Source organism: Physcomitrium patens, chromosome 16 (assembly GCF_059467195.1).
Source record: "Physcomitrium patens ecotype Gransden chromosome 16, ASM5946719v1, whole genome shotgun sequence".
NCBI classification, from domain to species: domain Eukaryota; kingdom Viridiplantae; phylum Streptophyta; class Bryopsida; order Funariales; family Funariaceae; genus Physcomitrium; species Physcomitrium patens.
The window spans coordinates 6,889,235-6,916,877 of NC_143425.1; the positions used below are offsets into that span (position 1 = coordinate 6,889,235).

Genomic DNA, 27,643 nt, shown 5'->3' on the forward strand with positions numbered 1-27,643 from the left:
AAGTCCTCTCTTCTATTTGTCTTGAGCGATATTAGACATCTTCTCTCTTCTAAGTGTTATCATGGCAAAACTTCTTGAAATGAAGAGTGCAATGGCACAAATGCAAGAGCAATTGAGGGAGTTAATGCTTGCAATGCATCAACTCAATTTACCACCACAAGGAGCAACAAGACTGGCAGGAAGTGAAGATATAGAAATGGTTGGAGCTGCTTCAACATCTGCACTAAACCATGTCCTATCTCCTATGGTGGAACATCCTTCAAATGTTAGAGAACCAAGAATTGCCCTACCCGAGAAGTTATATGGCACCAGATCCAAGTTTCAATGATTTATCAATCAAGTGCAACTTATGATTGAACTTCAACTCCAAAGCTATCCAACTCCAAGATCACAAGTTAGATTCATTGGTACGCTTCTTTCAAGTTCGGTACTATAGTGGTTTTCATCTTTTCTTGAACGACGAGATCCAATATTAGATAATCTAGAAGCTTTTTTGGTGGAGTTTTGATCCATGTATGGAGTACATGATGCAATTCGTGTTGCAACCAATAAGATCCGTATTTTACAACAAGGCAATCGATCAGTAACGTTATATGCTTCACAATTTTGACAACTTGCAACTGATATCAAGTGGGATGATGCTGCACTTATTAGCCAATTTCTCTACGGATTATGAAATGAGGTAAAACAATTAATGCTCAACTTATCTGATCCTCAAACATTGAGTCAAGCAATTGACTTTGCTGTGAAGTGCAACAATCACCTTTTTGAATTTCGATCAGAAAACCGTATAAGTGGACTTCAACATTACTATAATTCAATGGCAACACCAAAACCTCTTCAACACATACAATCAAAAGTAGAGGATATGCAAATTGATGTAGTACGTTTCAAACCTCTTACTGAGCAAGAAAAGACTCGTCGTCGTCAAGAAGGATTATGTTTATATTGTGGAAAACCAAAGCACACTGCTCAATATTGTCCAAAGAAATGACGCAATTATAAAATGAGGAGTATGGCTGTGAAAGAAGATAATATGTCGAAAAACGAGTTTGTCCAGCTACAATAGGGACCCTGCGGCTGGAACCTTGTACAACTTCTAGTAAAGGTCCTATTCTCTCCTCAGAGCCCTCTCCTTGTTTTACATTAAATGTTATTTTAGGACCTAAACATTACAAAGTCTCTGCCTTGTTAGATTTAGGAGTCTCAGCGTATTTTTTAGATGAAGAATTTACTAAAAGACATAGCATATCTTTAGTAAAGAAAACTAAACCTGTTCATGTAGAAGTCATAGATGGTCGTCCATTGTCTTCTAGAGATATTACTCACGAAATCCTTCCTATAGAAGTAATAATCAATAGTCATAATAGTTTTGTAGTATTTAATATCATTAGATCGCCCTCTAATCCAGTCATTTTAGGTTTATCGTGGTTAGAAAAATACAACCCTCAAATAGATTGGATTTCCCGAACTCTTATTTTTTCTAAAAGTATAACTAACAATGTAGTTAAGCAAGTAGAGAGTCATAAGTCCAGTTCAATTAAATCCGTACTTATAGGTGCAAAAGCTTTCTTGCATGTTGCTATGAAAGAATCACCATACATTATTTATGCTACACCCGTTTCTACTGGTGAAAAGACTTCAAGTCGCATTCCAAGCCAATGTCAAGAATTTCAAGATGTATTTGAAAAAAAGAATGCAGATATACTCCCGGAACATCGTCCCTATGATTACTCAATTGACCTTCAAGAAGGAGCACAACCGCCATTCGGACCAACCTATAGTTTATCACAAAATGAATTGGCTGAACTCAAGGAGTATATTGAAGAAAATCTAGTCAAGAATTTCATACGCCATTCTAAATCTCCGGCAGGGCTCCAACTCTATTTGTGAAGAAAAAAGATGGATCATTGCCAATGTGTGTTGATTATCGAGGACTCAACAAGATTACCATCAAAAACAGGTATCCACTACCTTTAATATCCGGACTTCTTGATCAGCTAAATCAAGCTAAGATCTATACAAAAATAGATCTTCGGAGAGCATACAATCTAGTACGCATCAAAGAAGGAGATGAATGGAAGACTGCGTTTTGAATTAAGTATGGATATTTTGAATACAACGTCATGCCTTTTGGACTTACAAATACACCCGCAGCTTTTCAACATCTAATGAATGATGTTTTTCGAGAGTTTTAAGACGATTTTGTGGTATGTTATCTAGACGACATCTTGATCTATTCTAAGAATCCAAAAGAACATGAACTTCATGTTCGTCGTGTGTTACAAAAATTAAGAGATCCATGACTCTATGCCAAGATAGAAAAGTGTGTATTCCATACTACTCAAGTCGATTTCTTAGGTTACATCATTTCAAATGATGGACTTATGATGGATCCTAAGAAAGTTCAAACTATTATAGACTGGAAGATCCCAAAAATGGTAAGAGATGTCCAATGTTTTTGGGATTTGCCAACTACTATCGGATCTTCATCAAAGACTTCTCTCGAGTTGCAGCTCCACTTACACGTTTGACTTGTAAAGACAAACTCCAATGGAATCAAGAAGCGGAAGTTGCTTTTGAATCTTTGAAGACAGCATTTGTTTCTGCACCAATCTTGTATCGTGTTAATTTTTTCAAAGCATTCTTTATGGAAATAGATGCATCAGACTTTGTTTTGGATGCGGTTTTATCACAAATGGGAACAGATGACAAACTTCATTCAGTAGCCTTTCATTCAAGAAAATTCTCAGCAGTAGAAATCAATTATGAGATCCACGACAAAGAACTTCTTGCAATTGTGGATTCTTCTCAAGAATGGCATCATTATCTAGAAGGCACTTCTAGTCCAGTCACCGTGTATACGGATCACAAGAACCTCGAATATTTTATGTCAGCACGCGTATTAAATCATCGCCAAGCTCGTTGGACCATGTCTTTATCAAGATTCGAGTTCATCATCACTTATCGGCCAGGAAAACAATAAGGTTTATCCGATGCCTTGTCTAGACGTTCTTATCTTGTACCAAAAGAAGGAGATGCAGCTTTTGAGCAACAAAGAATGGTTTTCTTGAAGTCGGAATAATTTTATCTTCGAGCAATAAAATCAACATTGACTGTTGATTTAACTTTCCTTAAACAAGTCCAGTTAAGTATGTTTGCAGACCCTCTTGTTCATGATATCAAGAACAATTCTTCTAAATCTCATGATCCATCTAAATTTGAATTCAAGAACAACCTACTCTATTTCGAAGGACGCCTATATGATCCAGAAGGAGAAGCACATTTACGTGTTCTTCAAGCTCGTCACGACTTCCTAGCAGCAGGACATTTTGGATATAATAAGACTTTGGAGTTGATATCTAAGGATTTTTGGTGCCTCAAATGTGGAAGGCAATTAAAGATTTTGTACAATCATGTGATGTTTGTTCAAGATCGAAAACTCCTAGTTATCAACCTTTTGGACTTCTTCAGCCATTACCCATTCCAGAACAACCATGGTCTTCTGTTTCTATGGACTTCATCACGGATCTTCCAATCTCAGGTTCTTATGACTCTATATTCGTGATAGTAGATCGTTTTACCATGATGGCACATTTTATACCATGTACAAAATCTATCACAGGTGAAGAAACAGCTAAGCTCTTTCTTGATAATATCTATCGCTATCATGGATTACCCAAGGATATTATATCAGATAGGGGAACTCAATTTGTATCAAGATTTTGGCGGACTCTTTTCAAGATTCTTAAAGTGGATATAAAACTATCTTCGACATTCCATCCTCAAACTGATGGACAAACGGAGCGTGTTAATCAAGTTTTGGAGCAATATTTAAGATGTACCATTAATTACGAACAAGATGATTGGACAACTCTTTTGCCATTAGTAGAGTTTGCTTACAATAACACGGTACACTCTTCTACAAAACAAACACCTTTCTTTGCTAATTATGGTTATCATCCACGACTTGATACTTTTGACTTTTCAAAAGTTGATAATCCAGCTCCAAAAGATTTGGCAATTCATTTATCAGAGCTACATGCAACGATGAAGGTGCAGTTAAAAAAGGCTCAAGAATAACAAAAGGCCAATGCAGATGTCTATCGAAAGGAACAACCATCATTCATCTTGGGTGATAAGGTATGGGTACTTTGTCGCAATATCAAGACCACTCCTCCTTGTGACAAGTTGGACTATCGAAGGCTGGGACCATTTTCTATTTCTGCACAAATCAATCTAGTTGCATATCATTTATATCTACCGGAGTCAATGAAAATCCATCCAGTATTCCACGTGTCTCTTCTTGAACCATACAAGATAGTGGACATACCAAGAAGATGACAAGTTCCACCTCCTCCTATAGAAGTGGACAATAATGAAAAGTTTGAAGTAGAAGAAGTGTTAGATTCAAGGCGACGCCGAAATAAATTAGAATATCTTATCCATTGGCGTGGATATGGTATTAGTGAATGCACATAAGAGCCAATAAAGAATCTTACAAATGCAGCAAAGGCGGTGGAGGCTTTTCATCGACGACATCTATCAAAAGCAAGATGAAAACCTTCTTTATAAAAGAAACAATATCTAGGCAAGATAACATTCTACTTTCAATTCTTCTTTATAGCTTCGTTGTAGTAGTGGCACTCAGGAGATGGAGAAACAACTACCAACGGATTCAACTCAAGAGCCTTCATTTACTGACCTACCGGACGAGACATTACGATTGTCACAACCTTGAAGATGACGCAATTGAGATGAAGATCTTCAAGAACGACATGTTCTTCCTCGAATAGATGGTGAGATACAACGTGTTTGGTATCACGATTTGGAAAGGGACTCCCGATGTTTGGTGATTTTACTAGAGGAAGAAAAACTCCTGATGGTATTCCAAATATTCTATTCGAAGGAAGTTACGAAGGCCTCAACAATAATCAAATAACTGGGTAGTCTTCCCGCCCTGGTATGGGATACTACCAATTGTTGAGAGGCCCTATCAATCATCTTCGAAGAGAACAGAGATCAGAGTATGTGGCGAATACAATTCATCGCATCATAGATTTTCTCAACATATGATGACCGCTCCTCGTAGAACTCGTCCCTAGAAGGGGGGGTAATGTCACGGCCATAATCATGTAAGCTAATAATTACATATAGAAATAGGTAGAAGTAAGTAAAAGTAAGTAAAAGTAAGTTAATTCTATAATATTTAATATGAAAGCTTCCTAAAAACTTCCTAGATGCTGCTTTGACTTCATAGGTGTCTTTAATTGATTTTTTAGATTAGAAACGTAGTCAACAAGTTGGCCATGTGCCACACATATTGTTAGCTTGAAGATCAAGCTAACTATGTGGCCCACACGTAAAAAAACTTGCCTTGTAAGTCAAGGCATGTGCCCTACAAAGTCAACACATATTGGAGGTCCTATATAATGTCACCACGTAGCCCCTAGTTAGATAGTATATATAGAGACAAGAGTGAAGGCTTCTTCACTCTTGTCAACTCTTTTCTTGCTTCTAGTCTAGTTTCAAAGATCTCTAGTTTTCCTGTCTTTTGGCAATAGCCATTCCAGTTTCTCTTTCAATATACATACTTGTTTATTTATATTTTGTTACTTTTCTTTGAGTGAAGGCTCACTTGTCTGAATTGTTTTTTCATCGAGTTCTTGTCCTTGACACCCGTTGTTGAATTGGTCCTTTCCCTTTCTGCTGACTCCCGTTATTAGAATCGAACAGAGCATTTCAGTATGCCCCGGTTCACTGTAATGGGCTGACTGAACCTAGCCTCTCAGTATTTGCACTGGAATTGGTCGTTGCCCCTAATATTCGAGGTAACTGGACATTAATAAAAGTCCCCTCTCTTTATATTTTCACGGTATACTTGTGTTCCAACACGACAACGGAGCATTTCGTTATTGCATAATATGCCCCGGCTGACTGTAATGAGGTGACTGAACTTGGCCTCTTAATATTTGTACGAGAATTGGTCGCCGCTTCTAACATCCAAGGTGACTAAATATTAATAAATCTTCTTCATTTATATTTTCATCATATAGACGTATTACAACACGACACCGCACTCTTCATTTTAAAGTTGTGTCATTTCTTTGGACAATGTTGAGGAGTGTGCTACATTCTCCATAATATAAGCACAATCCTTTCTGATGACAACGAGTCTTTTCTTACTCAATAAGAGGTTTGAAACGTATCACATCAATTTGCATATCTTCTACTTTTAAATGTATGTGTTGAAGAGATGTTGGTGTTGCCATTGAATTATAATAACATTGAGGTTCAATTGTAAGATTCTCAGATCGAAATTCAAAAAGACAATTGTCACACGTCACAGCAAAGTCAATTGTTTGACTCAATGATTGAGAATTAGTTAAGTTGAATATTAAAGTTTTACTTCATATTATAAATTATAGAAAAATTGGCTAACAAGTGGAGCATCATCCCAGTTAATATTAGTTATAAGTTGTCAAAATTTTGAAGGGTACAACATTATTGATTGATTGCCTGGTTGCAAAATATGGATCTTGTTGGTACAATACGAATTGCATCATGTTCTCCATACATGGATCAAAATCTCACCAAAAAAGTCTCCAGATTATCCAATATTGGATCTCGTCGTTCAAGAAAAGATGAAAACCATGATAATACTGAACTTGAAAGAAGCGTACCAATGAATCTAACTTGTGATCCCAAAGTTAAATAGCTTTGAGGTTGAAGTTCAATCACAAGTTGTAATTGCTTGTTAAATCCTCTAAACTTTGATTTGGTGCCATCAAACTTCTCGGTAGGATAATTCTTGGTTCTCTAACACGAGAAGGGCGTTTCACCATAAGAGAAGGAACATGATTTGATGCAGATGTTGAAGCAGCTCCAATCATTTCTATATCTTCACTTCCTATCAATCTTGTTGCTCCTTGTGGTGATAAATTGAGTTGATGCATCGCAAGCATTAACTACCTCAATTGCTCTTCTATTTGTTCCATTGCATTCTTCATTTCAGCAAGTTTTGCCATGATAACACTTAAAACAAAAAAGATATCTAATATCGCTCAAGACAAATAGAAGAGAGGGATTGAAAGCAAAGAAAATATTAAGGATAATTTCAGTTTAGAAGAGGATAATCCGCAACTTCTAATATGCTTATGTCTTATCAAGAAAAAGAGGTAATCCACTCTTAATCAAGATTAGATAAAGCTTTGATATTGTAAGTGTATTCTTGTCAATCTATCAAGGACAAGAACATAATAAAAACAAATAAACAAGTAAAACTTCTCTCAAAGATAGATGAAAAAATAGAAATAACTTGATATGTATAATAAGAAAGAAACTAGAATGGCTATTGCCAAAAGTCAAAAAAACTAGAGATCCTTGAAACTAGACTAGAAGCAAGAAAGGAATTGACAAGAGTGAAGAGGGATTCACTCTTCTCTCTATTTATACTATCTAATTAGGGGCTATGTGGTGATGTTTTATAGGACCTCTAATATGTGTTGACTTTGTAGGACACATGCCTTGACTTACAAGGCAAGTTTTTCTACATGTGGGCCACATAGTTAGCTTGGTCTTTAAGCTTTCAACATGTGTGGCACATGGCCAACTTGTTGACCACGTTTCTAATCCAAAAAGTCAATTAAAGACACCTATAAAGTCAAAATAGTATCTATAAAGCTTTTAGGAAGCTTTTATAGTAAATATTATAGACTTAACCTATTTCTACCTAAATTTACTTACTTCTATATATTTATACATGTATTAATTGACTTACATGTGTATGTCTTTAACAGTCTTCACTTTCATTAATAATGTCTCAAAGTTCTAATAAAGCCAAGAAAAGCTCCATTTTCTTCTTCCAATGGTAAATGTTGTCACTCCTAAACTTCTCAATTACTCTTAAATCCTCATCATCACTTATAGCCATGTCTATAGAAGGGATGTATCAAAGAAAATCAAGAAAATGGATGAATGAACTCTCAAAAATCAAGAAGAAGATGTTTGCTGCCTTTGAAACTCAGAGTGCCCTCTTAATGAATAAACTATTGTTTATTCTGTGCAATCACTGCCAACTTTACTTGTAAGACTTTTCACAAGTCTGAAAACCTCTTCAATAAGCTTTGCCTCTCTTTAATCACCTCTCTTCTTTCATAAAATGCTTCTAACCTCACAAAGCACCTCTTATCACAATAAGTTAATCTCTTAAGGAGATTAATATATAAAAGTACAAAATTAGAGCACCAATGATGGAACTCAACAAGAATACACATTACAAGTGTCCTTAAACATCAATCCAAGATATCTAAAAACCTCCAATATTATGAATACACATAACAACAAGTAAGAGCAAAACTACATCAACAACTAGATGCAAAAGGAGATTTAGAAGATACCAAATCCTAACATCAGCAACAACTATAAGATCTACTCTTAACACCAACAAAAGCTTCAAAGAACTTCAAAACTCTCACCTAAAGGTGTATTAGCCCATAATCTATTGAAGAACAAGCACTTTGAAGTCACAATACTTAACATCAGCAAGGTTGCACACAAAAGGCCGTATGGAGTAAGATAATTCTTACTTCATATAATTGTTACTGATAGGTGGTGGTTGCCAACCAACAAGACAACTTCCATCGACGTTACATCCATTTCTACTTCATTCAACTAAACCTTAGATTCTTTCTTAAGCTAGCCGCCACCTACAAATCCTAGAAGCCACCATAGTAACTTCCTTATATTCTTTGCTTCCTTTTGATCAATAGCAACTTACTTAAGGTAATACCTTTTATTAAGTGACTTACTTCAACAAACATTTCATCCATAATAAGAAAAGTCCTTAAGACAAGAATATTTATAAAACAGCATTAAAGGTCTAAAGTTGGATTTTATAGCCCATATTAAAACCATCATACGACTAATTAATATCAAGATAATTGATGTGAATATAATTGATAAAATCTTATTACACAATGGTTGATGGTGATAGTAGCTTAAACATCAATTTAATCCAAACTGCAAAAAAATTAGGATCAAATACTAATAGAAATTTTTTATATGTATTAAATATAGCTATTCAATGCCAAGATATATTATTAGGATAAATTAGTTGTTCTAAAGTAGTAATGGTGGCAAAAAAATAATCCTTTGTCTTTTATATTATTTAAATACATTCAAGTAGGAATTTATATCCTTTATTATTAATGTGTCTTTAATTGAGAGTTACAAATGCTAAAATAGATTAAATTTAAAAAAATCCCGATATTATTTATAATTTATTATATTTATAATAGATTCTACTTTATTATAAGGTTTATTTATTAAATAAACTATTTTAAATATTTTATTAAGATTTTTAAATTTTTATTTAAAATTTGATTAAGATGTCTTTAGAATTTCATTATAATTTTTTAGGATTTAGCTAGGATTTACTCAAGACCTGATTAGAATTTATTTGGATTTATTCAAGATTTAATTATAATATTTTTTGAATTTATCTAAGATTTCTTTATAATTTCTTTAGAAATTCTTTAGGATTTTTTTATGTTTTTTTAGGATTTTTTTAAGATTTAAGGTTCAATTAGAATTTATATAAAATTTTATCATAATTTTTGGATCCTTTATTAGTTACAAAATATAAGTTTTTTTTTTTTTACAACCAAGTATCTTATTTATTTTCAAACAAGACAACATATAATACAACATAAGTGGAAACTCCTACATGAAAGTTTAAGGTATGAAGTATTGGATTTGGTTTATTTTTATTTGAATATGATAAAGTAAGAAAGTAAGAAGGTTAAAATTAGAACTTTAATAGAAAATTTAGGTGGATCTTAAAGTAGAGCTTTTAATATATTTTCTATCAAAAGACAAAATATAAACATGAATTCAATCATTATGAAAATGATTTAAGTATTAGTATTATCTATGCAACAACAATACTAGAATGATTATAAAGAAGCTTTGGCAACCTTAGCATTGTAAGTAATTATTAATAAAATTGATCCATTTGATGTAAAAGATATTTTCAAATATTTGAGATATTATATATAAAATATACAATTGAATTGTGTTTTTAAGATAAATTAAATGGATTATTAAAACTTACCATAGTACTAGACATAAAAGAACATGTAAAGTCAACAATAGAGCATATTAGGAGTTTAAAAGAGATATTTTTACATATATTAAAAAATAAATATATCTTAGAAGATATTAATTGGATTAATAAGATATTGTTTTTAAAATAAATTGAATATCTTAATAAGAATATATAAGCTATAAAATTTTAAAGACATGAATCTCAAATATATATATATAAATATGTGTATATATATATATATATATATATATATATATATATATATATATATATATATATATATATATATATTCTTGTGTTACTTGAAATAAGTAGATATTCACTCAAAACAAATATAGTATTGAAATTGGAATGACTAGTGCTATAGACAAGAAGACTAAAAAGTCTTGAAATAAGATTAAAGACCATAAAGGCATTGACAAGAGTAAAGAAGGCTTTATTCTTGCCTCCATATATACAATCTAACTAAGAGCTATGTAGTGAGGTTCTATAAGACCTTCGATACATATCCAATTTACGAGACATATGTCTTAATTTACAAAGCAAGTTTCCTATATATATGCTACATTGTTAGCTTATATCATAAGCTACCTACATGTGCAATATATGGCTAATTTATTGGCCAAATTTCTAACGTATCAACCAATTACAAACATGTATATAGACAAATATGTATCCATGAAGCTTCTAAGAAGCTTTTCTATAAGATAATATCAAATCTATATTTATCTTTGATCTAATATTTTTTTTAGGTAAATATCTTTATATCATTGTCTTAAAGACTAATACAATTATAATATCTTTTCATATAAGTCAGTAATTAAAAATATGTCAATATTTTCTAATATTACTATTCTTAATTTATATAATAGATCCAAGTTTGTTCCATCAAGGAAGGACATTAAGATCTAGTATTTTTTATTTTTTTAGATTACTACAATTTACCAAAAAATAATAACACCATGTTTTTTTATTCCATGAACTTTTAAAAAATCAAGTATTTGATTGGTTGTCAAACCTTTATTAATTCTTTGATAAAATCTTAGCATCATTTAATGACTAATTTTTAGCATTTAAACAATCAATTAGCTTAATGTCTTTTAGATTATTTTCTTTAAGAAGTTGTTCCAAATAGTAGCCATGTTTTACCATAGAAAATAGATTACTAGTTGATTTTGTATTAATCTTTATTATTTTTAGTATTTTTTTATTAATTATAATTTTTTTAACTTAAATATATTAATAAGGACGTCATTAGTAGGCTAAAAATAAGTATTAGTAAATTAAAAATAATTTATATTCAATCCAAATTGTTATACTTTAAATCTTTATAAGTATTACAAAGTCTTATGCATTAAGACATGTGAGCAATTAATTTTTGATGAAAAATGAGTTTTAAACAAAATGATAAAATTAATTTAGTCAAAATAGCATTTTATAGACTCATTTGATGGTTGTCAAACTTAATCTAGAGTTTTGATCCTTAGGAGCCATGGATCTTAATTAAAATTCTATCAGATTCAAATGTAGAGATGTAGCTGCCACCTTTAGGTTTTGAGGCAAAAGTATAACAAGTCTCATAGACTCATTTAGTCACAACCTATGTTTTTTGTTGATTGACAAAGTCATGCCAATTATTATTAGGTTTTATACGTGATTTTGGTTATTTTTTACTTTTTAATTTTAATTTTAAAAAATAGATTTTAAAAATTAAAATTAAGGTAGGATTATTTTTTGCAATTCTTGAAGCATAAACATCTGAATATTTAGATTTTAGAAAAAGAAAAAAACTTCTAGTTTAGTGAAGAGTGGTATAGTGTCTTCATAGTTTGATAGTTTAATTTTCAAAGCCTCATCTTAAATTTTTATAAGCTAAAAATAAATAAGATCTTTTTTAAAAAATTTGATGAAGTCTAGTTTGTAAAAAAATATAAAATAATCATATCAAAGATGGGACACAATAGGAGTTCTAATTTTTGTGGCAAAAGATGTATTGTCTCTAAGTACAAGCAATTGAAAGAAGGCAAAAATTTTGAAGACAAGGTCGAAAGGAATAAGAGAATCCAATAGCTCAATTTTTTGGAGAAGGTGTCATTCAAAGTTATAATTTTAAAAAGATTAAACTTACTAAGAGGCAATCAAGAATCAAGTTGTGGCATTGAGTTTCATCAAAAGAAATTTGTCGTCATCTCAAATTAGAGTATCAATTTGAGAAGGGAGAGGAGAGAGAACGAGATTTAAAGTATAGATGCACCTTTAAGTTTTTTTTCCAACAAAACTAAGTGGTTTTAATTTGGATCTTATAAATAGTTGTAGTAAATAAAAACCAAACAATCTTCATTTCTAATAAAAACCAATTTTATATTCTAATCTAATTTCTAAAAATCTTGCATATCATATTTATATATATATATATATATATATATATATATATATATATACTATGACTTTGCTAAGAAATGTTTAATAATAAAGAGGTAGAACTAAGATATTATACTATAAAACAAACGGCTAAAGATATCTTTATTAAGTTTCTATTTTACCTATTCTTTTACAAATAAAAATATTTTGAGACTTATTTAAATAAAAGCCTTTGTTTCTTGTACAAAAATGAGTATTCAAATTTTTATATATATATATATATATATATATATATATATATATATATATATAATATAATATAATTAATCAAAAATAGCTATACATCCTTCTTTTGTTAATTTTATGTTGTATATATATATAAAGTTAAATATTAATTTCTGTTAAAATATTTTAATAACATTATATCTTTTTAATTTTTAGAATATATTAAAATATTCTATAGTTTTTAGATAAATAGAAAAATATACTACAAATAATTGATATTAAAAAAAAAGTAATCCACTTATTATATATATATATATATATATATATATATATATATGTAGTAACAAAGAAAAAAATATACGTATTAATAAATTCCAAATATTTAATTTTGATAAGTATAACAGCAATAAGTAATCACTCTAGTATTTTAAAAATATTCTTTTATATATTCTATTAAAAAAATTTAAAAAATATATATTGTGTATATATATATATATATATATATATATATATATAATAAGAAATGTAACTTTGTAAAAATAATTACGAAATACACTAATTTACCATAAGAAATATAAGACATCTTCAAAATTTTAATCTTTATTTCTTGAATAATTATTTTAATTTGTGCTTAAATAGTTAATAATAAATATTATATATATATATATATATATATATATATATATACACACACTTACATATGTTATAAAAAATATTTTTAAATATTTATTTGTAGAAAAAATCTTTAAAAACACTTTAAAGCAGTTTTATCATACTTTTTTATGAATATAGAAATCTTTCTACCATCATTTTTGTAAAAATAATTTTTTAGAATGTTTTCTTATTATACTATCTTTCATATTTAAGCAATAGATTCCATAAGATATCATTTAATAAATATTTCAAGAATCATTAAGTATAATAATGATTATATTGTAATACATGATTAAAATACAAAAACAAGTAGACTTTAAATTATAATTCTAAATATTCTAATTGTAAAAATCTGTAGAAGCATTACTATTATTGATAATAATAATAATAAATAAATAAAAAATAATTTACATACCATTTATGTGGTATCATGTATTAGCCATCAATGCTAAGAATGGGCAAATTAATGCTTAGTTTTAAGAACGTTACATTTTGTAATTTTCATACATACCAAAACATACTATTTATAAAATTTTAATTTATATCTAACCACATAGGATTTTATAATTGAACATCTATATATATATATATATATATATATATATTAATAAATATTTTGGTGTAGATTTCTATTTAGACAAATTGTTCTTACAAAACACCTACATCCAAGATTTTAAGATGTTAAAACACATCTACAGTCTTTTTAGATATCTATATGAAATAATTTTAATTACAAAAAAATACTTCATATTTTAATTAAGTATTGTGTAATGATCAACATAAAAGACAACAAGTATAATTTGCATTGTAAGAGTATTGCTACAATTTATGAAAAAAAGTATTAATAAAATTTAATAAACACTAAGATTAATACAATATTTAATATGATTCATTAAGTCATAGATGGGCAACAGAATAATATGAATAAAAAGTAGACTGCAAGTTAGGTAAGATATTAGAGTCTCATGCAACGGTCTCATTATATACACCACTTAAAGAGTTACAGCACCTACATTAGGTTATTATGATTATTATTATTATTATTTATATCATGCTCCTATACTTGCATGTCTTAATAGGTCTTATTATGTACATATCGTATAAATAATTGAGGCACCTAAATCAGGTGTTAATTTTCTTTGGTGTGATATAACATGTGCTTATCCTTGCATGTCTTAATATATGGAATGCTTACTCTGTCTTCTTTTAATCCAAGCAATAGATTCATCCCATTTGCATCAAACAAAATATCATGTTACAAATAAATATTAAAGAAGATAAATAAATAAATAAAAACTTGTAACTCATTAACAACTACAAATTATAACATGTCTTGTAGAGAACACCAAATCTCACGTTTTAAGGCATGCCAATTTAACTATATTTTTTTATGTTTTCTAAATTCTATTTTTTACTCATAAAATTGTGATCTGACTCTAAAAAGAAATGAATATGTGTATGCATATTTCAAAATAATCATATTACCTGGTAATGTAAGAAAAATAAAAGTTTACAAACAGTTCATTTCAAAAAATATGTTATATGTATATAATATGTTTTCATACATCTGATTATGTTTTGAAATACATACAGTGCAATTATGCTTACAAGTGAATAATATAATAATTATATTTACAAGCCTCTTAATTAAGACAAGGATTGTCTTTGTGCCTCAGATTTTAAACTTAAACATATAACATTATTTTTAAAACCTAATCCAGAAAAAAAGTCTTGCCAAGTCACAATATGTGAATTCATATTCATCCCTGCTTCAACACTTTGGAACATTAAAATTAATTGAAACAGTTCCCATAATTCTAAACGAGTTTACAAATATTAATAACAACAACTGTATAAATAATTTACTGAAAACAAAATAATTATAAAATAGACAACACAACATATCCATACTTGTAATTAAGAATAAATCATTATCATAATTTACTTAGAATGAATATTCTTTCTTTCTTTCTTTCTTTCTTTTGATTTTAATGGGTTTGTGAATCTTGTCTATGGTATGATCCAAATCACTTAGGAATTCTGGACTTTAGTTTCTTCCAGCTTCTACACTTGCACAAATTCTGCATTATCTTATTTGATTTTATTTGATTTTTTTGCAAATTATAAATCTTAGTTTTTCAGTAGTATTATGCATGCATTCAGATTATATATATATATATATATATATATATATATATTGTATTTTATACATTAAAAATTTGGACACAGTTGTTTTTAGCACATGAGGTAAACCAGGTCCAAATAAACCATGCAAGATCAATTTTGACTAAATTTACTCAAGTTTATTATCATTAGTTGGAAAAACAGGTATGAAAATGTTGCCAAATCATAAAATGAGTATTGGACATACATCTTTTTCACCCAGATCAATTGAACCATGAGATGCCCAAATCCATTTTGCATCAGAAACAAGTTATCAAGTGTGTAGATTGAATGCAATCACTTTGAAACTAAATTTACTGTTGCACTTTATTACTCTAATATTACTTTCTTGACAACAATAATAATGGTAATGTAACTTTATTTCAAAATTCAAAACATCCTTTGCAGGCAAAATATGATAGCACAGTAACACTTGCAAGAGAATTGTCTAAAAAGGATGAATTCAATTCGACACACACATTGTAGTTTACGTATAGAAGTGGGTGCCAAAAGATATGTTGTTTTAAAAAAAAAATAAAAAAATAAAAATAAAAAAATAAAAAAAATCTCGTTGCTTTTTTCAAAGTGTCAAACGATTCAAAGCACCTCACTGAGTTGCTAATTGGGCTCGACTCTCAAAACCCTAAATTGAAATTCAAATGGCATTGGGAGTAACAATTCTGCAACAGCAAGGTGGCTTCCGTGGACTTGCTCACGATGAATCCAAGTCCGAGACAGTTTTTTGAAAATTGTAGGCTCCAGGAACCGCCACAGGCAGTTCAAAAACATACACACAACAAAACAGAAGGCGAGAAAGAGGAGGAGGAGGACAATTCTGGCCTGGAAACTTGCTAGAGGGGCAGAATAAAAGGAGAGAGGACGGGGATCAAGGCATCATGCCACGTTGGATGCCACCCTACGGCACGGCACGGCACACCCCCGCAAAAAAGCACATCACGCTCCCATGATTGGGAACGCCCGCGCACCCGATCTGGGGAATGATTGCTCCGACTACCACCCTGGACAAGCGGGTTTAGGGTTCCTGACGGAGGCCGAGGGGTGATGGCTGGCACATGTGGGCAGCCCCCTGTATTTGGATCGGGCCAACAAATAACTCGCAAGGGGGCTTCCTCATCCAAATAACCCCTTCTCTAACCACCCTCATTTAATATTACACTGCCCAGTGTGAAAGAAGCTATCTATAGAGCCTTACGGTTGGTGCCATCGGGCACAGGCTAGACCTAACCGGGCTCCACCAAGTCCCAGCCACATCTTTCTGTTCCTGGCGGGCCACCCGTCCCTTCTCCCCCCCCCCCGGTGGCCCCGCCCGGCCCGACCCCGTTCCCCTCGCCTGGCGTCTTTTGCTGAGAGGTCTCTCCTGGCCAATCTGAATGCCAGGAGGGATCGACGGAGAGGTGGCCATTACGGGGGTTTATTTGTGACTCTTCTTTCGGAACCCGTTATTCACTGTTTGTGCAATTTAGTTCAGTGAGCATCCCATTTCGGTCGTGCCTCTCTGGATTATCATCCATTCAAATGGTTATGTCGATAAATTCCTTTCGTTGGTCTCTCCCAATGATGAGGTCGTTGTGTGTTGTTGCACTAGGGATAAAGTCCACCTGAATCCAGAATGCTGGAGTGGTCTAATCCCCCGTTGGAGACACTAACCCGCTACTCTGACCGGTACACCAGAGAGCAAAAGATGGATGAATATGAGTACTGGGATCAGATGTTTTCGACTTCCGTCGCTTGTTTCGTTGACAGAAAATGTTCCAATTTAATTCCTCCGCGTGCTCCAGTTTGATTGACTGCCCCTGTACTAAGCACCATTTTGATAGTTGGTTAAAAAGAAATAATTTTCGGATAAGCTCCTAAAATATGAGTAAATAAATAAATAAATAAATAAAAACAAACTCAAATTAGATGAGACCATAAAATTATGCTGTTTCATTTTTATTTTATTCATAATATTAATTGAATGAATTTGTTGCAATAAGAAGTGACAAGTAAAGCCAGACATGTTACTCAATTATTTGAGAAATTAAGTGTATTTAACTTATATGCTGCACAATTTGTATCATAATTTCATGGATTCTATCTTGCAAATGATTGTGTATATCAAGGTATCAAGTTTTTAACCATGTTTTATTCACTTAATGTTTGTATATGCATGTGTCTCTGAAATTATTTATCTATCTTTTTTATATGTAACATATGTCTATCACATGTGTTTTTTCATTTGAGGATTGAACACTATGTATGTATGTTTTTACATACAAATGTAAAGATTGACAGACTTCAGAGTTTACAATATCATATTTGTTACTTCACATCATGTGAATGTATATATGATCTTTAGCTGTAATGCAGTGATTTTTTCCCCTTAAAAAAATTGGTATCATATAAAAATTTCAAAACTTTTGATAGTTTTAGGAGTAAAGCATGTTTACTCGTGACTTTAAATACCACTTGATTTCATGATTATATTTGTATTATTATTTAGAAATGCTACAAGAACACTTACTATCTTTTTCAAACAACATTATGCTCTTCAGATTCTTCATTTCACACAATATATACACATAAATAAGCTAAAATTTGAATTTAAGAATCGACTCATTCCATACTAAATTTCAACATGTGAAGTTGAAAAATATAATGCTTTATAAGATATTCATGATATTTACAATATTTAAAAATGTATGAATCTGTATAAGCTAATAGCTGATTGTATTTTTATTTTTATTTTTTTCCATTTTCCAAAATTCCTGTCATTTAAACTATACCCCTATATGATATGCAATAAAACATTGAATTTGTACAAGGATAACCTAATTGAAGTAAGGAGCAATTTTTCAATTTTAACCTAGTCACATTACAATTCAACCACACTAGAACTTACATTTGTTATCAAACTAGTTTCATATAATAATGTCAGTACCACAGAGACAAAAATTATTTAAAAATGTCATCCTCATCCACTTTATAGCTGTCACTTCCCCTTGAGCATACAATGATGTAAAGACAACAAAACAAAAATGTTTCTATTGTAAGCATAGAATAAAAAATTCATGGTGCATAAATCCATATGAATTATATAATACTGATTTCTATTTATTTATCATTGTTATATTTCTACATATTTATGTTGTGCAAAAAAGAAGCAGTAAAGAAAGTATATGTGCATGTATACATAGACATAATCTCAAATTTGTTTCAAACATGCAGATTAAAATATCTCACATATCATCAGAAACCTTATTTCCTTGTTTTCTCTTGATTTTGATTTTGATTTTTGATTTTTCCATCCATTCATTTGATCATGTAAACAAATATATCATGGTACATTGTTTTGATGGTCAAAAATGCTGTGATCATGCAAGTTGTGACTTTTGTAAGTGAGTGTAGATCATAGAGATACAATGAAATTCCTTCTGTACACAATCTTCCTAATGAAGATTTTCTACACTGTCAATCCAGTGGTTTAATGAATAAAGAAAGATCAATGTGATATACACACACACATGAAAAGTGTGAAGGTAATTGTGTGTCACCCTGTGATTAAAAGCAACTCAGTGGACCTAGAAATCACAATACAAATATATGATATTCATGTTGTCCATAAGAAACATGGCCAAAGTGTATAGTTGTTTTGGTCATCTTAAATACTGACTCCTTGATCTATTTGTTTTATATGTGCGGGTTTGTTTCTTTCTGGGTTGAAGTATAAAAAGATTTGTTTACACATGCAAGCATCAATATTAGAAGTAATCATTTTCATTTCATGAAGACTGTTGTTTATTCTATCTATCTATCTATCTATCTAGCTCACAGAAATCATGAGAGAGAACCTTAAAATTTATGGCATTATTTCATGGCAAATTGTACATGGTGTGCATCATATCACAATATCCAATAAGTAAAGGCCATACAGGTTACAAGGAACTGCAAGTAATCTCCTCTAAGAGCTATAAATATTTCAAATGAGCAACTTGTGGATTTGTTACTTATTGTGGAACCAAGTGGGTAGATGCCATTCAGAAACTCACTGCACATAGATAGACATATTTCCATCCACAATGCGGGCTTCTGTGGCATTCTTCCTTTGTCCTCATCACTGTCCAGTTCAGTCATGTCTATATCCATCCTTTACAGACATCCCAGTGTAGATAAATTAGGATTTTGGGGGAAAGCTGCCACCCCACTTTTCCAGCTGAAAACCTCTTGACTGCTCTCTCTCTCTCTTGTTCTTATTCTCTTGCTCTCTAGAGAGATGAAGCAACAGACAAAGTGGCCATTTAGGCTATGGAACCAAAATTTCAAATTCAAATTTCACTCATTTTTAAACTTGCAACATCCAAGGCGCAGTGTGGCAGGTCCACACACACATGCACTGCCCTACGGAGGTTGGAGGCAAACAGTAACAGGAAGGGAGAGAGAAAGAGTGAGTGATTTGTGGGAATTTGAATATTGGGCCATTCCACACAGTCTCTGAAGTTGTGTGGAACTGTTCTTGTACCTTTTTATTTATTTATTTTGTGTGTTTTCATTGCAGCAACTCCTTTTTCACTCCTTTTCTTTCTCTTTTTTTCTTACCTTTTTGGTGGGGTGACATCACCATGAACTTCATACCCTCATGCTTTGGAAATACTCTAGTCCTAATGCTAAGGAAAACAGGATTGTTGCTTTTGTAGGGTGGTGAGTTTTGATGTGTGTGTGTGTGTGTATGTGTGTCTGCACAAGCATAATGATGGGTCCTGAGTACCATCTTCTTTTACATTAGATTATTGCATGTTTAATTCATTGTTGTCTCTCCCTCATAGTTTGGCATTATTTTCAAAGCAGTTTCAAGCTGTCTAAAGGAAGCTGGGTTTTCACTTTTGTTTCTTGAGAAACATTCTTTCTAAAAGTAAAAGCTATGATACACACTGTGCATGGGTTTTGCCAAATCCATTAACTTGCACACTTCAAAAACATATGATCAAGGAACCTTGAAGGTAGTTAGTTCACACTACCATTATACAATGAGGAGATTTTCCTTTGTGGGAGGTCACAACAATTTTGAAGTCACGCAATTTGCCTCTTGGAAAACACAGAAGTTAATAAAATAAGAACCCTATCTTCATGGCAAATGTTATTCTCTATCCTACCCTCCTTTCCCCAATCTAAAATTTCCCAAGACTGATTTTTTTCAAAAAAGAGAAAAAGTGAAGAGAAGAAAACTGTTTTTCTTTTTAAAGTGGTATGCTATTTCAGGCCAAAAAGTGCTTAAAATAGCTAGGGATGTGTTGACTGTCCAAATGAAGTGAAGGCGAGACAAGCCTATAAGGGGGGATGTGCTCATGGAGCCTAATCCAGGAAACAAACCAAGTAGATGAATGTCTGATTCGATAGTGGGCGGATGAAGTCATTTCCGTCGAGCGAACGAACGATGGAAGCGGACGAAAGCTGGTTTCTTGTTCCTGGGGAGAGACCCGTTGGAAGCCGAATGCTCCATCCAGGCTGTCTCTCTCGGCCCGCGCTATGCCCCGTCCCGCCTCCCCTCGTCCCGCCCCGCCCCGCCCTGTCCCGCCAAATTCTACTGAACAAGCGCCGGAATTATGTGTTGAGGGATGGCAATGACCTTTCTTTCATGTTAAGCCGCTCCAACAGAGGAGTTGTCTTGGTGTGTGTGGGAAAAGTGTGTAGCCGGACCGAGTCTCGCCACGAGGCTTGTGGTCGTAACTCTGCGAGGCATCGATTCGTGTGTGGGAGTGTGAGAGGGAAGGAGGGAGGGAGGGAGCGAGCGACACAGGGGCCAGTATTTTGAAAATTATGTTTCCCCGCCTCTCCTGGTTTCATTCTTCTCCTCCTCCCTCTGCCACTCTTCCATTTGTCCTGCCTTGAAATCTGAGTCAGTGCTAGTCGTTGTGTTATCAGCAGGGCGCGGATACATAGGTTCATATGTACGTGTGGTCTGAACAAATTGGATGTGGCAGTTCTGGGGTTCTGTAGCATCGTGTCCGATGTGTTTGTCTGGCCTTGTCGAATAGCGTGAGAGAGTGAGCGAGAGAGAGAGCGAGGGCGAGAGAGGGAAGGAGAGGGAGAGAGAGAGAGAGAGGAAAAGGACAAGAAGGAAGTTGGTTTGAATTTCCCGTGCCGCTGGTGTTTTACATCTCGGGTCACTGGGTGATCTAGCGGAGTGCATTGACGTGTAATCTTGGACGTTGATACATTTTACAGAGACTTCGGGTTGTGATGTGGAGAGGCTGGCGGGAATTGTAGGGTGAGCCGACAGATCGGTGTAAGGAGTTGGATTGCGTTTGAATTGTTGAATTAGGGTGGAGTATGGATGCGTTGTCGGAATTTGTGTGAGGAAAGAAAACTGTGTCGAATAGTGTCGACTGTGATAGTCCTGTGGATTAGGTGGGACTTCATGGGAAGTAAGGGGAGGTCGTGAAATTGATGCGGGTGGTGAAGGACATAGGATAAGATTGGGTTGACAGGATGGGTGAATACCGGACTCGTCGAATGAGTCCGAGCGAACCGTTGTGAGGATTTGGTGGATCCTTGCACGTCCAGGTTCCGGGTTGGCAGTTCATGATGTTGGTACGCAGGATTCGGGACGGCAGTATTGCGTAGGAATCAGAATACCTGCACTCACTGGAAGTGCGGACGGGCACGCTACGACTGCAGGATGAACAAAGTTCGAGCAAAAGTCGATCAGAGGGAGAAGGGTGTTCAAGATGCTGCTCAGTCCTCTGTTGGTACCAGGAGAACGACTGCGAAAGGAGATGAGGTCCAAGTGGGATGTCGAGGAATAAGTAGGACTCGCAGGACTGATAGGCAGCGTAGCGCCAGCTGGGATTTTGATAACAAGCCCATCGCGGTGCGAGCTCGAGGTGCATTGCGCGATGTCGAGCAGCAGTCAGTGCTGCTGTCTTCCTCGCGACGTTCCACTCCTCGAGCTTCCTCCGTGAATTCGAAAAGGCCAGGGTCTCTGGCAGTCACTGAAAAAAGCATCTTAGCGAGAGCCGCCTCGCCTGTGCTGCGTTCTAGTCACTTGGCTGCCACCTCCAAGGGTTCTCCTGCCCTGCAAATATATCGCGATGAATCTCTGTCCAAGATGGCTTTGACGGCTGGAAAAGCTTCGAGTAGGCCAGGACCGAACAAGATTGTTTCCACCAACTCTCCATTGCAGGCTGCGGTCGCTAGAAGACGATCTGGAGAGAACAAGATCGTGGCCAAAGCATCTCCCTTGTCTGTCGCGAGTGTGAAGAGTGTGAGGTCTTCCCCGGTTATCCAAATTGGTTCTAGAAAGTCAACGAATTCAGATCTAGTGAGGCTGTCCGCGAAGGTAGAGCCACAGGAGGAGGAAGAGGAGGAAGGGTTAAGCAGCATACAGAGTTCTCTCCATGGCCGCTTATCCTTGCTGGAAGGCAGAGTTAGTCAAATGGCCGCCGAGCTTCGTGAGACAAAGGAACTTCTAGACGCCAGTAATCCAATCTCCTCCAAAGTCTTACTCACAGATATTCATTCGAAAATCACCAATATAGAGAGGTGCATGACTGGTTCACCAGTAGAGAGTTCGGTCTCGAGCAGGTCAGGCAGGTTCTCTTCTGGCGGCATAGACAGCGCTAGCTTGCGCGAAAGAATTCTCACTGAGAAAGAGGGATTCAAAAAGGCATTGCAGTCCCTTACTAGCTCTCATCGCCACAATGTGATGGACTCAGAGCTCTTGCCTCAACGGTCTTCGTCTATGCGTTTTCCCAAGGATTCTCCAGCTTTGGAGGCAAAGATGAAGGCACACTACGACAGACAAGCTCCAGGTTCACGGCTCAGCATCACCACCACGTCCAAACCTCACGAGCGTCTTGAGACGGACCATTCTAGGTTGGAAACCATTAGCCATGACAATGCCCAGCCCATCTTTGAGGATTACTACAGCGATAACCCTACTCAGACCCTTAAGCCATTGAAGACTAGACCGTCTCTGCACCAGAAAGTTGTAGAGAGCCTTGTATCACAGCACGAAAAGTCGAAAGAGGACCGAGAGCTCCTCTGCATGAAGCTGGCAGAGTTTGGGGGAAGAGGCCGAGTGGACGCTGGTGCTTGTGATGAAGGTGCATTAGTGGCTGCGGAATTTTTAACTTCCCTCGATGGTGAGCGATGTTTCCAGAAGGAAGTTGGAAAGCCACTTGAGACATTGAAGGCGCCATTGAAAGAACGAAAGTCTTCCTTACCACTTCCAGAATCGTCAGGTAAGGAGGTGTGCGATTGATTCGTTTGACATCTGCTCGTGCAACAAATTGTGAACATACATGACATGTGTAGAATATAAGTACATTCTAGTTCACGGAGAGAGATGATAATCCCTCTAGTGTTGATCAATTCGGAATACTTTGAATTGCCGTATGTAAGCGCATCTCTGAAATCGTAACACTACTTGGACGGAGCGGGGAGGTACGAGTCTTAATTTTCGGTTTTGAATCTAGATTCCACTTGTGATCATTTACTATTTATATACCCTTGTCGTAACGCGTTGAACTGTCGATGCCCCCGCTAGAGTTCGATGAAGGTGGGACATTCGTAATAGGTGCTATTGATTTGGCTTCATCTCACACTGACCCAAGCATTTTGCATTACCTCACAGAGAATAGTTCATCTAGCGGCAGCGTCCTCTCATTTAGGAAGCACAGGTATTCAGATGAGGCTAGTGATTCTTCATCAAGTGAGTATTCGTCTCCATCCTATCACCAATCGGCTGGAGAAGCGACTGAAAATCCTTGTTCAACTCTTAGCATTGGTAGCGAATTCGCAGACATCAATCATCTGAAATTGTCAGATGGAAGTCATATCTCTAGGCAGTTGCCAAAATCTGAACTCAGCAGGCAGCCGATGCAGTTCAGAACAAGCGAGGGGGAGGTCATCAATGAACCCATCTCTACCAACGACTTGCGGTGTGATAAGTTTGGGCATGTTGAAGCTGAGGAAGTGGGTGACTTATCTGTGTTGACATCAGTTGCCAGAAACGATGAGGAAGGGCTGAGGAAAATAGCCGGAAAAAAGCTTCTCAATTTAAGTGAAAAGAACTCCACTGCAGGATGGTTTGTGTGCGAGGGTGAAGGAATACTACTTGCTCACGAGGACTCCAGTTGCTCCTATCACGACGTTGCTAACATGGAGGTATTATTTATTGCCGATTTTCTCTTTGATTCCAAGCACATCATTCTTGTAGGAACTTAACATGTCATACCTTGCGTTGGAGTAAAAGACACCGTGAGCGTTTCTATTGATTTCTAGAGGAAGAATGTGTTCATACAGGATTATTAGGTGTTTTATGCCTTTCTGCCTGTTTCGTAAATTGCAGGAGAAGGCTATTTATCGCGGTCCTACTACTTTGACGTCGCGTGTGTGGGGGGACTGCTGGATTGTACGAGCCCCAGGCTCAGATGGCCGTGCCAACAAGTTCGTTGTTGCTGCTTCGGCAAGTGGGTCAAAAGACTCAGCTTTCTGTTCATGGGATTTTCACAGTCGGAAATGTGTCGCCTCTCATCATCAATCTTCCTCGGTACCCAGTCCTCCTAGGGGTCGCAGCGGACGGGCCAGTAGCTTCGATCAAGGATCGTCATTTGTGAAAGACCCTAGCGTTCCTGGATCCAACTTTGCACTGAGAAAATGGTTGGACAGGTCTGGTGCTGTCAATATGCCAAAATTAGGTGGGAGTGCTGCAACCAAGAAAACGTTCGACAGATCTACGTCTCTTGACAACTCTTTTAGGAAACGAAACGTTGCGGAAGAGATGCAAAACAAGTGTACTAGTCAACCACTTTGGTGGTACAGACCATGCGGACCACTCTTAGCTTCGGCTGCGAGTGGATTGACTACTGTCTCATTGTATGATATTCGGGATGGCGAGTCAGTGATGCGTTGGGAGACACAGAAGGTTGTAGCAGCTATGGCTTACAGTAGCCCTCTGCAATGGCGTAACAAAAGTACGGACAGTTGAACATCTCTAGTTAGTTTTTGAGTAACTGAGTAGGGTTGCGTAACTGTTTTTCATTGAGTTTTGGTGCAGGGTGGATTGTGCATTGGTAAAGTAGACAGAATCAATGTTAATTCCCGCAATGATTGCCGTTATTGCCCAAAATATTTTGATTAGCACTGTCACTGTTTCTCTTGTATCACTTCGTTCAGAGTCTAAGATCGTTTTCTCCAATGGTCAGGCAAGCTCGTTCTGGCAGAACTTGAGTGTCTCAGCTTCTGGGATGTTGAGAGCTTGGAAGCCAAGCGTATTCATACCGTTAATTTGCTTGGGAAGCAGTTGCGTGCCCTGCATGTATACAACGTTGATGCTGAGTGCAGTGGCGGCGTGCGACAGAGGTAACACAACTTTCGCTATGTTGCCGCTTAGGAGTCCTTTCCTGATGACTTTAGTGTGATCCGTTTCTCGTTGTTTGTTGATGTTTCACTCTCGATTTTCCTACATAATGAGAAACGTGAAGAATTTCGAAGATGTCGTATGTCGTATGTAGATGGTTATCCGTTAGATGTGATATCTTGATTCTTGCCTTACATGCACACTATTAATGCAAAATTGCAGTTCTCTAACTCCCTCTGAAAAATTGTTGTTCTTATGCAGGTTGAGCTCGTCCGATCATCATAGTGATGGAACACTTTGCACCAATGAGGCAGTGAATGTCCTTGATTTTAGAGTACCTACGGGCATTGCCAAGAAGTTTCCAACTCTGGACGAGGAAACTCAGTCTATCTATGCTGATGGAGATGCTGTTTACTCTGGTGCCCTCACCTACGAATCCAGAACTCTAGGGGATGGAACAAGAGTACTGCAACCACATTGCAGACTCAGCCAGTGGTCGATGCGGCAAGGGAAGCTCATGAACGTTTATTCTCTACCACATTCGAATTCCTATGCTTCCCAGCTTTCCATCTCGCAAGTATGGGGCTCATCAGATACCATCATGGCGGCTAACGGGAATGGACTATTTGTGTTTGAACCTGCAAGACGACATTCTGGGCAAGGCATTTCAAACGTTCGGGATGTGCTTGGTCCGGATGACCTGCGGAATCCCACTTTTGATTTCGCAAGCTCACGCGTCCTGCTCGTATCAAGAAATCGACCAGCCATGTGGAGCCACTGGCCTTGAATAAGATGTTTCTTTATTCATCCGTTTTTCATTTATTGAAGGTAATTTCATTTTTGTGGGGCGAAATGCCTTACCATGCCTCGTAGTGTGCGTAAGTCTCAGAAACAGAAAAAGTTTGTTGTAGATACCTTTCTGGTCTTGGTAATTTTACCAAGTGTGCTTTATCTTAGGTGGGAATGCACTTCTTTCTATGGAGTCTTGATTAATAGACAATGTACATGACTCTTTCACACCAGTTTGCAGTGTGTTCTGTTAGGGTGGCCAAACGGCTCTACCTTACTATTACTGGGTTAGATACCTTCAGCCGTTAACATGACGGAAGATAATGGACTCGGATCCGTTTTCAAGGATAAACTCGTCAGTCACTTCTCATATTCTTCAAGACAGCAATAGACGGGGAACATTTAACACTATGGTCTCTTCCAACCAAAGGACTGTATCCATCCGCTTGAAGAAGCATACCGTTTACTGATTTCAAAGCCTTCACTGCCTTCACCAGGGAAACTGTTTTCTGGGAACCATGACTGGCAGAAAAGTTATTGAAGCTTAGAATACCTTAGTGAAGTGTGACCAGTCACATTTAAAATCTATTTATGTACCTTTCGTGTAATAACAAGTTGCTGGTTGCAGCCACAAGCTTGTACATGTCTACTGTTTGCGGTGACACTATGTATCCTAATTACAGGGTTCCAGTTGGAGTCGTGCACCGAAACTCAATTTTTGTGAAGTTGCTCTTATGTGAACAAATGCACACCAGAGGATTCCATGTCCTAAGTGATGTATGTCTTGCAACTTATTGAGGGACGTGTCCATTTTACACCATTTAAGCTGGTGTATGTTGAGTATTGCTGAGAACGTAAGGGAAGAGATCTCTTCATCTATTAGATTCATGTTCCAAAATTGAGAAAATGTGCTTAGAAATTGAAAAGTATGCTGTATGTAATATCCATAACATTGCATAGAATGTGCATCACAAAAACTGTTG

General features: G+C 35.2%; 1 protein-coding gene and 1 long non-coding RNA gene across 3 annotated transcripts; one reads left to right on the plus strand and one right to left on the minus strand.

Moving 5' to 3' along the window:
- Positions 1–14,268: 14,268 nt before the first annotated feature.
- Positions 14,269–16,480, minus strand: LOC141046386 (uncharacterized). Of its 2 annotated transcripts, none has more exons than XR_016497855.1 (3): positions 15,720–16,480; positions 14,957–15,429; positions 14,269–14,548 (listed from the first exon to the last, which is right to left on the minus strand). It is a non-coding gene; the product is annotated as an uncharacterized LOC141046386 (long non-coding RNA). The 2 variants fall into 2 exon arrangements; XR_016497856.1 differs by lacking the exon at positions 14,269–14,548 and having other exon boundaries at positions 14,563–15,125; positions 15,294–15,412.
- Positions 16,481–21,503: 5,023 nt separating this feature from the next.
- LOC112293650 (uncharacterized) lies at positions 21,504–27,303 on the plus strand. Its single transcript, XM_024543330.3, has 5 exons — positions 21,504–23,751; positions 24,144–24,676; positions 24,861–25,485; positions 25,717–25,873; positions 26,133–27,303. The coding sequence occupies exons 1-5, from the start codon at positions 22,188–22,190 to the stop codon at positions 26,656–26,658; spliced, it is 3,405 nt and encodes a 1,134-aa protein (XP_024399098.1). The 5' UTR covers positions 21,504–22,187; the 3' UTR covers positions 26,659–27,303.
- The last annotated feature ends 340 nt before the right edge of the window (positions 27,304–27,643 follow it).